The sequence below is a fragment of the Monodon monoceros genome, unplaced genomic scaffold (assembly GCF_005190385.1).
Source record: "Monodon monoceros isolate NGI ecotype Baffin Bay Population unplaced genomic scaffold, NGI_Narwhal_1 Super_Scaffold_12, whole genome shotgun sequence".
In the NCBI taxonomy this organism is placed as follows: Eukaryota; Metazoa; Chordata; class Mammalia; order Artiodactyla; family Monodontidae; genus Monodon; species Monodon monoceros.
In genome coordinates, this window is record NW_021703768.1 from 91,626,133 (window position 1) to 91,643,710 (window position 17,578).

At 38.6% G+C, this 17,578-nt stretch overlaps 1 protein-coding gene across 5 annotated transcripts in view; it reads left to right on the forward strand.

The window, feature by feature from the left end:
* The window catches only part of MCC (MCC regulator of WNT signaling pathway), a 462,283-nt gene that overhangs the window by 105,685 nt on the left and 339,020 nt on the right, over positions 1-17,578 (forward strand). For all 5 annotated transcript variants that reach the window (XR_003792574.1, XM_029215919.1, XM_029215921.1 and 2 more), the window contains one exon: positions 1,204-1,451. Coding sequence is in view for 4 of the 5 variants with exons in the window: in XM_029215919.1 (XP_029071752.1) it covers positions 1,204-1,451 (248 nt within the window). In the remaining variant the exon portion in view is untranslated. The remainder of the gene's footprint in view (positions 1-1,203; positions 1,452-17,578) is intronic.

Sequence of the window (17,578 nt, forward strand, 5' to 3'; positions counted from 1 at the left end):
AATGGAGTGAATGAGAAGATATTAAAAATATCTACAATTCTGTGAGCCTAGGGAACTTGGGGAATCATACTAGCATGGACCAGAAGGAATTTGTGAAGGGTGACTGGAGAAGGGTTGGTCTTTTCATGGTTAGGTTTCAGGTATCAGCAAACATCAAATTGGTCATGGTCTCCAGATGACTGGGTTTGGTGGTGTGTTGAGACTGGAGCACTATCTAGCTGTTCTTGTGACCATGGCCCAGTTCCTAATATCTCTTCCAGCTCTTAAATTCATAATCCTTTTACCTTTATTGAGACTTAGAATGGGAGCAATCTGAACAAAGTATTTTCCCAAAGAGTTTAGAAAGAGAGAAAAGAACAAGATTTATATGTGCAGGGTCAGATGATGTCCTCCAGATAAATGTTCTTGGCCAGCATAGTGGTGTTGTTCTTGTTTCTTTTTTATTCTTTTTCTTTCTCTTTCTTTAACTTGAGAACCTGTAGGCTGAATATACTTCTCTGGTCCAGCCACAGACTCCAGAAACCCCTCTTGTCTTAAATCCACCTACTTCACACGTTTACATTAAGTCCTAGACCTGGAAGACTTTTGGGATTTTGATCCCTGCCCTAAGGCTTAGGGTTTACTAATTGCTGATGAGAAGGTGGAAAATACTCAAAGAAAATCAGGAAAAACCAGAGGTAGGCGAGCACTGAGTCATGAAAGTTGAAATTAAATAACATTTTAAAGAAGTACTAAAATTAGCTGATTGGTCCAGAAAGCTGAAAAGTCAAGCTTGTTAAAATCTTTGTTGTTCCTTTACAATTTGATGAGATTTTCAACTCTGCCAAGAGTGGAAACAATATCTTTTCTATGTTCTGAAACTTTATCTTACAGTTAGGTAACAATGCTACCCTCTACAGGTGCTTTGTCAATTTCAAAAGAAAGAAAAGGAGGAAAAGGCATGGACACGGAAGAAAAAAAGAGAACAAAGGATTTAAAGTTGCCTCACTGTTCCAAATAATAATAGAGTTCTTGTCTAGAATAACCCAGGTGGAACAGATCTTTTTGCACACTTAGCACTTTTCCAGAAGCAATGAGAAATGTGGAAATAGGTTTCCTACGTGTGGATGTATTCAAGAAATACTCTTTTTTTTTCATTAACTATTTTCTCTAGCTTAAATGTCTCTCCTAACAAGCCCTTTTTCTGTTCAATCCCTTCTGTAGAAATGACTTGTTGATGGTCTGTCGCCAGTTGAATATGGAAGAGTCTGTGGCTGAGATCATGAACCAACTGGGCGCTGATGAAAATGGGAAGATTTCCTTTCAGGATTTTACAAGGTGCCGCATGCAGCTCGTCAGAGAAATTAGGAAGGAGGAAGTAGGCCTTTCTGAGAAGTCAGACAATTCCTGTAAAAAGAAGAAGCTGAGGGACAGAATTGCTTCCTGGCCCACGAGCAGTGACAACAGTTTGGGTAGGTACAACCCCGTGACAGTTCATAATGCACCCCTGTCCCCACTTCGTGACCTTCGTGAGACTGGCCTGCCCAGCCTGATGCCTGCTTGTCCCCAGGCTGTCCTCTGGACCACACTTGCTCTGGGTGAGCGCTTGCTAATCCCCCAGTTCTGTCCTGTGGCTTCCCAGTTCCTGGTTTACTGCTTTCTTTATTTTAGCTCTTCCATTTCCCAAGTGGAATAGTGCACTCAAGTAGCTACTGGGGAGGAAGGGCAAACTGGATGGGAAAGGTGGTAATTGAATCAGCAGACCTCAGAAACTCTTTAGGGACTTCTTCAAAGCTTGGTTGAGATCGGCACAGTGAGGTTTTTAACCATTTCTTTTTTATTTAATGTGTAAAAATGTTTCTACAAACTGTTTTCCTGTTCCTAAGTATTATTGTTTCCTACTAATGCAAGGTAAGCAACTAGAAAGAAAATTCTGAAAAATGTTGATAATTACTGAAGCTGAGTGATGGGAACATGGGGTTTATTGTACATGTTTTTTAGAACTCAAATATACATATTTTTAGTATGTTTATAAAAAGTTTAAAAGAAAAAATGCATCTTAAAGGGATAGCCTAAACCAAGGGATACAGGAAGTATCTGAATTTTCTGCCTATACTTTAGGGAACTTTTTTTCCTCGGAAATGTCTCCTGGATCTCCCTCTCTGTTTCTTTCTCCGCTCGGTAGATCTAGTGGCAAGAAGTGAAGCTCCATGTTAATTGTCCATCATTTGTTAAATACATACTAATTAGCTTGGATGATTTTGTACTGCCCCACAGAACACACACACACACACACACACACACACACACACACACACACACACACAGACATGCACACCCTGAATGGTGTTCTGGGCAGTGGAATAATTGGGAGCATTATTATTGAGTAATTGAAATAATAAAAATGCCCTCCTATCCCCTGTGCCTTGCTATCTTAATGGATTCCATTTTAGCTGCAAATTAGGTATCTGGTAATTCATATGCTCTTAGTGCAATATGTAGAAATATTTAATTTTTGAACTAACATTTTTCTGAGTATTAGTGTATGTTCATTATAGAAAAATAAGGAAAAAAAGGCAAGCAGAAGAAAACAAAAACCATCCTTAATATCTTACTTCCCAGAAATAACAACTACTGTTTACATTTCTCCCTCTCTTTCTCATGTGGTGTGTGTATGTATGATTTAATTGTTTCTCACATATTTTTTCACATACTTTCCATATAATTTTGTATCCTGCAGTTTTTCCTCTGCATTTTCCTCATGCTTTTAAATAGCAGTAGAAAACATGATTTGTAATGGTTGCATCATGTAAAATGGACACTAAGAATTGGTTTATTAAATGAAAGGATGAGTAGAATTCTTTTTGCTAAGCTGTATTTTCTAATTTTTCTGCCAAGAACTTGGACTTCTTCTATAAGTACATAAGCACACATATATTTGAAGGGTTAAGTAAACTGTGGAATGTCTCAACAATTGAATACCATATAGCCATTAAAGTAGTATATAAATGTGTATCAAATGTGTTTACAGAAGGAATACTTGTATGAAAAAAAATTATACTAACTGTTGAAAATTGTATTTTAATGTGTGGTGTTTATAAAATATCTTGAAAGGAATGGTTTTGATGGAATTGCTGCCCACATCTAATTGGTTTGACCGTCTCATAAGATTGCCCCAACTAAAGAAAGAGTTGAAAAACAATTCCTTTTTATCCTTTTCTATAACCATATACTCTTAGAGAAAGAAGAGGTGAGAGGAGGTGAATCGTAAAACGTATCATGAACTGAGGAAATGCCAGCATACATAAGACCATTTACCAATTTATCCTGGTAGTTAAGGCTTCAGAGGCAGCTTATGTGAGTGGGAATCCTGGTTCTGTCACTTACTGCCTACACAGCACTAGAGAAGTTACTTAATCTCTCTGTATCTGTTTCCTCATTAAGTATTACATGAGAACAATTATTGTTATTTGGAGGAATAAAGAAGCTAATATAGGGCTTCCCTGGTGACGCAGTGGTTAAGAATCCGCCTGCCAATGCAGGGGACACGGGTTCAAGCCCTGGTCCGGGAAGATACCACGCGCCGCAGAGCAACTAAGCCCGTGCGCCACAGCTATTGAGCCTGCGCTCTAGACCCCGTGAGCCACAACCACTGAGCCTGAGTGCCACAAATACTGAAGCCTGCGCGCCTGGAGCCCGTGTTCCACAACAAGAGAAGCCACCGCAATGGGAAGCCCACGCGCCGCAACGAAGAGTAGCCCCTGGTCGTCGCAAATAGAGAAAGCCTGTGCACAGCAACAAAGACCCAACACAGCCAAAAATAAAGAAAATAAAAAAATTTTTTAAATTTTTAAAAAGAAGCTAATATATGGAAAGCACATGAAACGACGCCTAGCATAGCAAGATAAGCTATAAGCCCTAGATGCAAGTTAAGTTAATATTGTTATTATTATTACCACTCAGTTTTATTTCCTGGAGATTGTCACAATTACACTCATGTTGGAAAACAACTTCCTGTTCAGTCTAATGTGAATCAAATACATTTAAAAATCTATAATAATTAAACAAAGCTTTATGTGTTCAATCAGTCCCTCTCTTTTCTACATCATCAATCTTTCCTTCTGATTCTGTATAGATAAACTCTAGTATCTCACATCTTGAGGTCAGGAGAAACCTTTCCTTGACTGCATGTGCCGTCTAACTATTGCCCCACTTCCCTGCTCCTCTTAACAGTTAAACTTTTGGAGGAGCCTGTCTACACTGAATGCTTATCTGTCCTTACCTCTCATTCTTCCTTCAGCCCACTCTTCCCAGCTCCAGTCATCAGCACTCCACTGACCCTGCTCTTACTGCTTTCACATTGTCCGACCCAGTGGTTCCTCCTCTGTCCTCATCTAGATCTTTGGCATTGGCTCAGCTGACTACTCCTTCATTCAGCTGCAGTTTATTTTCCTGGACTTCTCAACACGACATTCTCCTGGGTTTCTGCATACTGTTTTGACTTCCCTCTCTCTCTGTCTCTCTCTCCCTCCCCCTCTCTTTCTTTTTTTTTAACTCCTCTTCTCCTGGACCTCTTCCAAATTTTGAGGTGCCTTGGAGTTACATTTTCTCCCTAGATGATCTCATGTGGTCTCATGATTTTAAATACTGTTTTTGTGCCAGTGACTCCCAAATGTATGTATCTAGCCCTGCCCTTTCCCTTGAGCTTCAGAATCAGGTAAAATTGACACATATTCCTGCATATCTTATAGACGACTCAACCTTAACATGGTCAAAAAGTTGTTTTGTTTTTTTTTGCGGTACGCAGGCCTCTCACTGTTGTGGCCTCTCCCGTTGCGGAGCACAGGCTCCAGACGCTCAGGCTCAGCGGCCATGGCTCACAGGCCTAGCCACTCCGCAGCATGTGGGATCTTCACAGACCGGGGCACGAACCTGTGTCCCCTGCGTCGGCAGGCGGACTCTCAACCACTGTGCCACCAGGGAAGCCCCAAAAAGTATTTTTGATTCCCTTCCCTACCCTTCCTCCCAGGGTCGTTTCTGTCCCAGATATCCCCACCTAGGAAATATCACCATCCACTAGTTTGCTCAAGCCAGCAAGTCCCATTGCCTCTTTTGCCAGAGTACTTCCAGAATCTGTCCACTTCCTTGGCTTTCCTGCCACCACCCTTTTCTAACACCGTCATGTCTTGCCTTGGCTACTAAAAGAGCCTGTAACTGGCCTCCCTGATTCCTCGCTTGACTCCTTACATTTCATTCTTTACCCTGCAGTCAGAGTGGTCTTTTAACATTATGAAAACATGCTTAGGTCATTCCTGTGCCTACAGCGCTCCATGGCTTCCATATGAACTCAAATGAAGTCCAAATTCCTTACCGCAGTCTACCCCATTCCCACCACTCTAAGTTGATCTCATAGCAATTCCCCTGACTTCTTTTGCAAGCTCCAGCCACACTGACCTTCCTGCTATTCCGCTAACTTAGCAAATTTAGCTGGCCACCAACCTATGCCCTGGCTTTTTCCTCTCATCTAAAACACTCTTCTTTCTGACCTTCTTTTTCTGACGTTCTCTTTGCATGGCTGAGTCTTTCCTGTTATTCAGATTTCAGCTTAAATATTCCCTCTTTGGAGAGGCCTTTCTAAGCTAATGTAACCTCTCCTCATTTACTCCTTCACATGCCCGCCCTTATGCTTCATACCACTAATTCTTATCTGACATTATATTATATGCTCACTTGAATATTTATTTATCCATCTCCCCCAGTGCAATAAAAGTTCCGCTAGAGTACTGATGGCCTTGCTGGGGTCCTGCTATACCCCAGCACTTAGAACAGTGCCTGGCCCATGAGACATGCTCAATGCGTATTTGTTGAATGAATGAATGAGCAATGCACTGTGTTCATGCTCTTTTAGGGCTTCACAGAAGTGCAATGCATAGTTCCAGACACTAAGTAACTTACAGTTTAATTGTGGAGTCATAAGCACATGACAAATTAGGTAGCAGTAAGGTTTAAATAAGAGTCAGTGAAACTTTAAAGGCCACTGAATGGTGCAGAAGATAAGGTCCATAAGGAGATCTAAGAAATACCGTGAGCAGGAGTTTCAGGAAAGGGTTGAGATTTCACCTGTGACTGCATTGTGAAGAGAAGTAGAAAGAATGTTGTGCTGTTGTGAGAAAAGCCTGAGAAAAACTTAAGTTTAACAGTTAAGTGTCAGAAAGACTTTATTGTCAGCCCTAACATTTCACAGCACATCTCAGCAGGGAGTCGAGTTGACAGAAAAAGACCTGTCAAAACATTACAGGCTCTACTTGGAAGAGGAGTTTCGATAGATTCATTTTTCCTAAATGTTTCCCTCAGAACACTGATTTCAAGAGATGCTCATAAATATTATGTGAAGAAAGAATTTCTTCGACAAATACATTTGAAAACTTTGGGTTAAATTAGATGAAGAGTTTACTTCGAGACATCTCAGAGTCTTTAATGTGCTAATGTTTCCTGTGAATCTCCAGGAGAAGAATAAAATACATAGCATTCCCCACATTTAATTGACCTTAAACTTTTATTTACAAATCTTCTCTTTGACCTTTCTCAAATATACTTTGGGGAAAAATTAAGATATCTGATCAACTAAATCATAATAGATTTTTGTATCATTTTATGTCATTTTAGAAATAATATTCAAAATTTTTTGTCTTTCAGGCACCAGCTATATAAAATTTAATAGTTATAGCAATAATAAAAAAGGTTAAAAATTACCAATATTTACTATGCACAAGGCAATTTTCTAGGAACTAGTATTATATGCTAAAATGATAAATCCCCAGGTTCACCACTGAGTTGCTGTGGGACTTAGGCTACATTCCTGATTATTCTGAACTTCACTTCTCTTATCTCTAAAAGTAGAGTAAGGGCTTCACTGGTGGCGCAGTGGTTGGGAGTCCGCCTGCCGATGCAGGGGACACGGGTTCGTGCCCCGGTCCGGGAAGATCCCACATGCCGCGGATAGGCTAGGCCCGTGAGCCATGGCCGCTGAGCCTGCGCGTCCGGAGCCTGTGCTCCGCAGCGGGAGAGGCCACAACAGTGAGAGGCCCGCGTACCGCAAAAAAAAAAAAAAAAAAGTAGAGTAGTAATACCTGCATTATAGGGTATTTGGAAGGACTTAGTGGGATATCACTTGTAAAGTTCTTACACAGTGCCTGTTCACATTAGGTTTTCAATAAACAATAACATTACGTTAGTTATCATTATCATCTCTAATCCTTGCGACTACATTCCAACTTTAGAATAGAACCCTCCTTATGTAGAGGAGGACACTGGGGCTCAGAGAAGTTCATTGATTTGCTCTAAGCCACACAGCTACTAAGGAGTTGAGAACACTAAGACATCACTTATTGAAAGAGATAATTCTTTGAGTCCCCTGCAACTTTTGCTTAGAAACTTCATCTTCATGACCAAGATGCAAACTAAAAAGAGTACTGCCATCCAGAGACCACTTCCAGCAATTGCAGACACATGGTGCCCAGGGTCTTGAGGAGGGATCTGAGGACAAGGCCTGTTAGAGAAGCCCATCTCTTTGGCAGCAAAGTGACAGCATGCATTATGCCAAAATAGTTACAAGGTTGTGTGTATGCTACCTGATTTCCCATTGGAAAATAAATAATCTAGATTCGTTATAATATTTGTAACTTTCATTTAAAAATTTTGTGATTAAAAGCTTTTCATTTTTGGGGGGAAGGATAAATTGGGACACTGGGATTGACATATACACACTACTATACATAAAATAGATAACTACAACAAGAACAGGCTCTTACTTCCCATAATATGACTAGGTGAAGGAAAATGCAATAAAATATGATTTAAAGGGAAAAAAATAATAAAATAGATAACTAATAAGGACCTACTGTATAGCACAGGGAACTCTACTCAAAACTTTGTAATGGCCCATATGGGAAAAGAATCTAAAAAAAGAGTGGATATATGTATATGTATATCTGATGCACTTTGCTGTACACTGAAACTAACACAACACTGTAAATCAACTATACTCCAATAAAAATTAAAAAAAATATTTTTTCATTTAAAAATTTTTAAAATTTAAATCACATATAAAAAATTGTGATTAAAAAATTTTTTTTCAATTTTCTTTGTGATGAGGGAAGACTCTGGAATTTTTAAAAATTCCTAGCATTAGGTATTTATGTATGTTAGCAATTCCAACAGAACCTTTATTCAAACGTGCCCTTTTAAATAAACAGTTTTTTACTTCAACTAAGCTGTGAACTTTAGACATGATTTCTACATATTCCTGTCAAATGTGTGAATTATGTGAAAGAGGTACTGCTTCAGGGTGATGACCACTAAAAACTAAATGGCTGAATTGTCTGCGGAGAGCTGATACGAGGCTGCAAGCTTGCCTAATGAGGTCTGTGCTTTTCATACCTTTGGGAGCACTTTTTTTCTTCCTTTGGTCTGGTCTCAGAGAGTCCAGGAACTTATTTGAATCAAATCCCCATGGTTTTAAAACATTGCTTAAGACAGCAGACATTAAAATCTGCTAATTAATGCAACTAAATTTAACTTATGCTAAGATTAGAACACTGGGCACAGTTTCCAATAACCTGTATCTTCAGAGATGCTTTATTGGCCTTTCCTTGGTATATATTCCCACCTGATATGTCAGCTTCATTAATTACTGCTCTGATAGTGCCCCTGTGGTCCAAAAGGAGCATATAAAGTACTTAAGTTTCTTGGAGAAACTAATAGGAAGAATTTTCCTTAATGGAACTCAAAGTAAAAAGTTAGATCAAAGAATACATAGTTAGACAGGAAGGACTCCAAACCCCACAAGTCTGAGGAAGGAAATGTAAGGAGATATCCTGATTCCTTGGCACATTTAAAGAGACAAGCAACCCCCTGAATTTTGGTTTAGTATCTTGCTTTTAAAAAATTAAAACTAGGGCTTCCCTGGTGGCGCAGTGGTTGAGAGTCCGCCTGCTGATGCAGGGGACACAGGTTCGTGCCCCGGTCCGGGAAGATCCCACATGCCGTGGAGTGGCTGGGCCCGTGAGCCATGGCCTCTGAGCCTGCGCATCCGGAGCCTGTGCTCTGCAACGGGAGAGGCCACAACAGTGAGAGGCCCGCGTACCGCAAAAAAAAAAAAAAAAAAAATTAAAACTAAAATTAGTTAATATATGCAAAACCTGTCTAGTCCTGAAACATCCCAATTTTTTCAGAATGAATGGTACTCTTAAATATTGTTGGGGTTTTGTCTATGTGTATAAATATTTTTCTAAACTCTTAAAACAGGTTAAATTAAGTGAGACAGAGGGCATTTTCCAATTCAGCTGCATTGACACTAGTATGTAGAGTTATGGCTGGTAAATTTAGAGAGTCAAATGTGGTTTAAGCTCTCTATGGGCTCTGGATGAGAAATTAATAATTAACACAGAGTCTTTTAAATAAAATCACTCATTGAGAGTGTTTCATTGTTAAAAATACTGCCCAGTTAGCATAAAACCAGACTAAAGTCACAGCAATTTTTAGCCCAGTTGAAGTTTTCAAGAAGTTTGGTTTTTTGTTGGTGGTACTGGTAGTTTTTTACATACTCTAAGCCCTATATCATAGGGTTAACAATATGTTTATTTAATTTATCCTACCCCTAGAGGCTTCTAAATTCTTTAAATAATAGGTACCATGTTAACATTCTTCTGTTGCATACTGAGAATACTGTCAACAACTGTCTATAGATTGACTGTTTTTAGAATTAATTTGGGTAGATTTAGTTCTTGATTAACTTAGTCCTCTTGTATCCCTTTTTATTAATCATTGTCCTTCCTGGCCTTGAGCAGTTCCTAATACCCACTGATTCACCTGTTCATACTTCTCAGATTAGACCTGCCATGGTCCGGATCTGGGTCTTCCTCCCCATCCTCTGAATTACTGCAGTTTCCTTCAAACAGTTCTTTTTGTCTAATTCCAGTTGATGCTGCTATGGCTTCCAAATATTTTAAATACGTACTTATGGTAAAAATGCACTGATTCTCTCTTGCCTACTTAAGAGACTCTCTGAACTCTTTTGGATGTCAAGACTCCTTACCATCCAGTGGGCTCATCCTACCTTACTCCATCTTGTTCCCCATTACTTCTTCACATGGACGCTTAGCTTCAATAATGCTGGCCTTCTAATTGATACATTCTCAAGCCTACGATTTGAGTTTTGTTCCTTCTGTACTATATTAGTTAGAGATTTTTGGTGACAAGCCACAAACCCTCAACACTAATATTTTGAAGGAAAAGGGGAAGGGGAGAAGGAGAGGGAGGGAGGGGAGAGGGAGAGAGAAAATGTGAATATATTGGAGGATCTAGGCAGTTAGATCTAGCATGAATAGCTCCAGAGAGTCAATGCCATCAGTCTTTTTCTTTCCCTGTTTCAACCCTTTCCCTCAGAAATAGCTTTATTCTCAGGCTCCTTGTTGTGGCCTACAGCAGCCCCAGGGTTATTCCCGTTCTGTTGAGTAACTACAAGAGAAAAGAGTGATTTTTCTCTTCACAGCAGCTCCACAAAAATCCTGGAAATTGGTCTCATTAGGTCTTCTTGGGTCATATACCTATCCTTGAACAAGTCCCTGTGGCCAGAAGAATGCAGTGGTCTGATTGGCCAGGCCTGGACCACACACACAACCTATAAGATTGGAGTGGAGTTGTTTCTATCCACATCATATGGACTGAGAGTTGAGGAAAGGAGGGAGGGAATCAAGGTACTGTCACCACAAGAAGAGTAAATGGATGCAGGGCAGGTAAAAAGAGCAAATGGCCACCACATGGTCCTATGTGTAAATCTTGCCTCCTGTCTTTTCATTCAATATATACTCTTGCAATCCACAAAAGGCTTTAATAATGCTACATTAAACTGACATGTACACATATATTTTGCAACTAGGAGATTCACATGTGTCTTGTCATAAAACCAAATTGTAAAAATTTTAATGCATTCTGTTTTTTAAATGTGCTTCTATTATATCCTATGCCTATCCGTCACTGTAATTATGAACCATCCTGTGTTATAATTGTACATTTATATTTCTTTCTTCTCAACTAGATTATGTATCCTGGGTGAATAACAGAGAGCCTCACACATGCCAAACACTGGATGAACGTTTGATCAATAAATTAACATATCAATGAGCAAAACTGTTTGGTACTCATAGTACCTAGTCTTAGGTTTAGGAACTATTTGCTGATTTTTTGTCAGTCTTCAAAGCATGGGCCTCTCTCTTTGAGGCAGAACTGTTCCTTTCAAATAAGACATGTGTTTGGACCTAGGCCTTTTTTTAAAAGAAAACTAGTCCAAGTAATGTGTTACAGATCAATCTTTTCAAGATTAATTTTTTCCTTTAAATCTATTCTTATCTTGAGGTTATAGTCTCAAGCTGGATATAATAAAAGTACCAGAACATTGAGTTCATTTCAGCTAGTGTCTAGTAGGTGCCTTCACTGTGACACTTGCTGCTAAAGTGACAAAAGAAGGAGAAGGTTTGCTGTCCTTGATTGAAAAATATGGCCACAATATTTTTCAGCTCTTTTCCCACACCCCTTGAATCTAGGGTGGCTTTTTGGTTTATTTCGACCAACAGAATGTGGCAAGAGTGAAATTGTGCGAGTTCTGGAGCCTAGGCTTCAAAATGCCTTGCAGCTTCCTGCTTCATCTCTTGGAACATTCCTGCTATCATGAAGGGAAGTCCAGGCTAGACTAACAAATGGTGAGAGACCACACAGAGAGGCCCAGCCAATAACCAGCATCGAGGCCCCAGACACATGAATGTGCACATCATAGTTTCTCCAGCCCCAGTTGAGCTACCAGATGACTGCAAGTCACGTTAAGATCCTAGGTGAGATAAGATGGAGAACTGCCCAGGTGAGCCCAGCCCAAATTGTTGACCCCAGAATCACAAGAAACAGTAAGTTGCAGCTGTTTCAAGCTACTAAGTTTTGTGATGGCTTGTTACATAGCAGTAGATAAGTGATATATATATAGGGAATTACCCTTAAGAAGTTTGTGAAAGTATTATGAATATGAGGCAAGACAAAAGATCCCAAGCCATCTATAAATTAATTGCAACCCCTATCAAAATCCCAGTGGCATTTTGCACAGAAATAAAAAAAACGAGCCTAAAATTCGTATGGAACCACAAAAGACCCCAAACAGCCAAAGCAATCCTGAGAGAGAAGTACAAAGCTGGAGGTATTGTACTTTCTGATTTTAAGCTATATTATAAAGGCATAGTAATCTAAACAGTATGGTAGTGGTATTAAAAACAGACACATAGACTAATGGAACAGAATCAAGAGCTGAGAAATAAACCCACGCATATACAGTTAACTAATACTTGACAAGAGAGCCAAGAATACTCAATGAGGAAATGATAGTCTCATTGATAAATGGTGTTGGGAAAACTGGATATTCACATGCAAAAAAATGAAATTGGACCCCTATCTTATACCACTCATAAAATTAACTTGAAATGGGTTAAAAACTTAAATGTAAGATTTGAAACTGTAAAACTACTAACAGAAAACATAAAAGTTCCTTGATACTGTCTTGGCAATGATTTTTTTTAATATGACAACTAAAAGCACACGCAACAAAAGCAAAAAATAAACAAGTGGGACTGCATCAAACTTAAAAGTTTCTGTACAGCAAAGAAACAGTCAGCAACATGAAAAGGCACCCTACAGAATGGAGAATATATTTGCACACCCTCTATCTGACAAGCAGTTAATATCCAAAATATGTAAGTAACGCATACAACTCTATAGCCAAAAAAAGAACAAACTGTCTGATTAAAAATAGAGGACTTGAACAGACCTTTTTCCAAAGAAGACATACAGATGACCAATAGGCACATGAAAAATGTTCAACATCACTCATCATCAGAAATATGCAAACTGAAGCCACAATGAGATATCACTTTACACCTGTTAGAATGACTATCATCAAAGACAAGAGATAGGTTGTTGGTCAGGGTGTGGAGAAGAGGGAACCTTGTGCACCATTGGTGGGAATGTAATTAGTACAGCCACTGTCAAAAATACTATGGGGCTTCCCTGGTGGCGCAGTGGTTGAGAGTCCGCCTGCCGATGCAGGGGACACGGGTTCGTGCCCCGGTCCGGGAAGATCCCACATGCCATGGAGCGGCTGGGCCCGTGAGCCATGGCTGCTGAGCCTGCGCGTCCAGAGCCTGTGCTCTGCAATGGGAGAGGCCACAACAGTGAGAGGCCCACGTGCTGCAAAAAAAAAAAAAAAAAAAAAAAAAAAATAAATATATATATATATATATATATATAATGAAGTTTCCTCAAAAATTTAAAAATAGTATTAACATATGATCCAGAAATCCCACTTCTGGATATATATCTGAAGAAAATGAAAACACTAATTCAGAAAGATATCTGCACTCCCATGTTCATTGCAGCGTTATTCACAACAGCCAAGATAGGGAAACAACCTAAGTGTCCACTGATAAATGAATGATACAGAAGATGTGGTATATATGTACAATGGAATAGTATTCAATCATGAGAAAGAAGAAGATCCTGCCATTTGCAACAACACGGAGGAACCTTGAGGGTATTATGCTAAATGAAATTAGACAGAGATACAGGCCTTCCTCAAAAAGCAAGAAAAAATCTCAAAGAAACAACCTAACCTACCACCTAAAAGAATTAGAAAAAGAAGAACAAAGTCCACAGTCAGCAGAAGGAAGGCTATAATAAAGATCAGAGAAGAAATAAATAAAACAGAAATCAAAAAAAAACAAAAGGAAATATCAGTGAAACCAAGAGCTGGTTTTTTGAAAAGATAAACAAAATTGATAAACCTTTAACCAGGCTCACCAAGAAGAAAAGACAGAGGACCCAAATAAAAAAGAAATGAAAGAGGAGAAATAACAGATACCACAGAGATACAAAAAAAATCGTAAGAGAATGCTATGAACAGTTACAGACCAACACATTGGACAACCTAGAAGAAATGGACAAATATCTAGAAACATACAGCCTGCAAACACTGAGTCAAGAAGAAGCAAAGAATTTGAACAGATCATTAGAAGTGAAGTAGAATCTGTAATTTAAAAAAAAAAAAGGTCCCTGCAAATAAAAGTCCAGGACTGGATGGCTTCACTGCGGAAGACTACCAAACACATAAAGAAGAACTTAAACCTATCCTTCTCAGTCCTTCTCAAACTATTCCAAAAATTTGAAGAGGAGATAACACCCCCAAATTTATTCTACAAGACTACCATTACCCTGATACGAAAACAGACAAAGACACTACAAAAAAAGAAAATTACAGGCCAATAACTTTGATGAATATTGATGCAGAAATCCTCAACAAAATATTAGCAAACTGAATCCAACAATACAATGAATGATCATAAACCTTGGTCAAATTGGATTTATTCCCGGGTTGCAAGGATGGTTTAACAGAGGCAAATGAATCAATGTGATACACCACATTATCAAAAGGGAAGACGAAAACCACATGATCATCTTAATAGATGTAGAAAAAGCATTTGACAAAATTCAGCACCCCTTCATGATAAAAACTCTCATCAAAGTGGATATAGAGGGAACATACCTCAACATAATAGGGGGCATTTATAACAAACCTACAGCCCACTAATACTCAGTGGTGAAAAGCTGAAAGCCTTCCCGGTAAATTCAGGAACAAGAGAAGGATGCCCACTATCAATACTTCTATTTAACATAGCATTAGAAGTCCTAGCCACAGAAACCAGACGATATATATATATATGTGTGTGTGTGTGTGTGTGTATACACACACACACACTCTCTCTCTCTCTCTCTCTCTCTCTCTCATCTGCTCTCTCTCTCTCTCTCTCTCTCTCATCTGCCTTGGAGTACTTGGGTGGAAAAGACTGAGAAACACTGTATTAAAGGATCTCTTTAAAAGTGTATGAACCTTGGAGCTTCTTTCTCTTCTAGTTTGTTTTCTTGGGCTGTTTAAGGCTTTTGACATTTGAGCTGACAATCACTCTGGTACCAGATAATAACCTACAGAGTCCATCAGGGTCAAGGAATAAAGAGGATCTAAGGCTGCCCAAACACTGTTACGGTCACCAGCAAAGGCACTTTCTGGAGTGGCTATTGCAATGGCTTTGATAGTTTTAACAACAAAAAAAAGGAATAGAGGTTTCAACTCAGCATATACAGGGAAGCAATCCTGCAGGAAAATCTTGATTACCCAGCAGCAGCTTATATGTGGCAAATCTTGCTTTCAAATTATGAGTGTAATTAAGGATGTAACATAATAATGGCCTTAATATATCTCACAGATTTAGTAAACTGAAGATCAGCAGCGTCCATTAAAACCAAACATTTTCCTTTTCCCTAACCCAGGGAAAGTGTGAAACACTAAAATAGAGAGAAAATCTGTTTGGGTTTAGTCTGAGAAGTCATGTCATTTGCCATGAACAGACTAAGCGACCTTCTGAACAAAGCAGTGGGATAGGATATTGTAAATCATTTCTCCCCCATCCCCGGCATCACCAAGTTATGTCCTCATTGGTTATTTAAGGTGTTGTGTGTTCTCAGAAGATTGAACACACATATTAAAATGTAAGTATAAAACAGCTAACAAAACCAAAGACAACAAATGTTTTTGACATCATCTGAGACAGTGAGAATGATCAAGAGTCTTTTGTATGTTACTTATCTATCAGAATGGAAATGTTTCTGTATTGGGTATATTTGAACTTCCAATTCTGTATGTGTATGTGCATGTAAACTTTAAATATTCTGCACTTAAGATGTCAAATTCTATTTATTGTACACTGGCTTTCATCTCTCCAGTCTGAAGTCACTGCAGACAGAACAAAGAAACAAAATATGATGTATTTTGTTTTTAAACTTCTAAGCAAGCATGTGTAAGATCAGTGGATTCTCAGGTATTTCTTGAGATATTAAATAATTTAGATTTCTCTTGTAGATTAATAGTACCTCAGGTAATAAAGTACACTGTTCTGTCGTGGTCTAAATTCTTGTAAAGTGATGTCTCAAGTAGTGCAAACTGGTTCTGTCTTACTTCCTGATTTTTGTCTTTTATCAGCATTTCAAGCTATTTGATGCTGCTCTTTTTGAATATATTATTTTAGCCTCATTCCCAGTGGCATTAATCACTTCATTTTAGTCAGCAAAAGACAAAGAGTTCATGGAAATCCAGGTGTGTTTATCTCAGGTGGTAATCCTCACATGAAGGGTGCCAGTGATTACCTGTGTTGATTGTATCTTTTGAACTACATAGAACCCAATAAAATTGTTCATCTTTTTTCTCTCCAGCATGATTTAACTGCACCAATTCGTTAAGTGTCACTGTTTTTATGGGATGTTGAAACCATTCCAATTTCAGTGGCAGTGATACAACTTGGCATGATTTTAGATACTTTTCATGGAATAAAAATGATTACTTGGCTGAGATAAAGGCTCAGTCTGCTCGCAGAAAGTATTTAGTTTGGCCAGACTATTTCATTGTCCGTTGTTCGTTCTAGAGAAACTGTCACTCAACATTATAAGCACAAAAGCACAGGAAGGCTTATTTCGCTTCCTGTTTTATCTCTTGTAAGACTACTGCAAGTTTGTTGGAGAACATAAATGAAAGAGCATTAATAAATGACTGTTTAAATCAGTTAAATCTTTATGGTTGTTTTGGAAGAATTTTGTATGGTTTCCAGTTGATCCATTTAAGTTTGCTATCTACAAGAAGATCTAGTTGAAGGAGAATTTAATCCGATACCTTGTGTATTTATTTAGTTCTCATTTATGAATACATATCAGTCAGTTCTAGATAAAGTTTAATGCAGAAAATTACCATGTCAGATTTCTCTCTTGGTACTTATAATGTTTTCTTTGATTTATCTGATTTAAGATTTAGAGTACTTGATAAGATTTTGCCCTTGAATTATAAGATTACAGCCCAGAGAATCTGTTAAATACCATCTAGTTTCACCATCTGTTTAGTATAGATGAGGAAATGGAGAACTGGAGGATTAAATAATAACTGTTAGGTCACAGAGTTAGTTGGTGGCATGGCTGGGACTAGACTGGAGCTCTCCTGGCTCCTAGTTTGTTCTTCTGCTAATTCACACTGCTGTGTTCTTTCCTCTTTTTCTCTTGCTGTATTAACAAAAACTTAGAATTCCAACCTCTAGGATTGTTTTTCTATTAGGAATTTCTAGATAGAGATTTAGAACTCTGCACTCCCTGAACTCCTAAAGAATAAATTTAGTTACCAATCTCACCTACTTCAGTTGCTTTAATGCCACAACCAAGACACTCAAAATGCTTATGTTTTTCTAACACTTTACACTTTGCCCTTTTTTTTTTAGCTTAGGTTATACTATTCTTCAGGGGATTTTTCACTTAATCTCATTTGGATAACAGTAACTAGGTCTAGAATCTATGGATGTAAACATTAACCTTTTCACCTTGCCCTTTGTATGTCAACATAGTACTTAAATGTCATCTATCTCCAAACTTGCCACTAGATGGTACTGGTTCTTGGGCAAAAACCCTGATAAAAAAG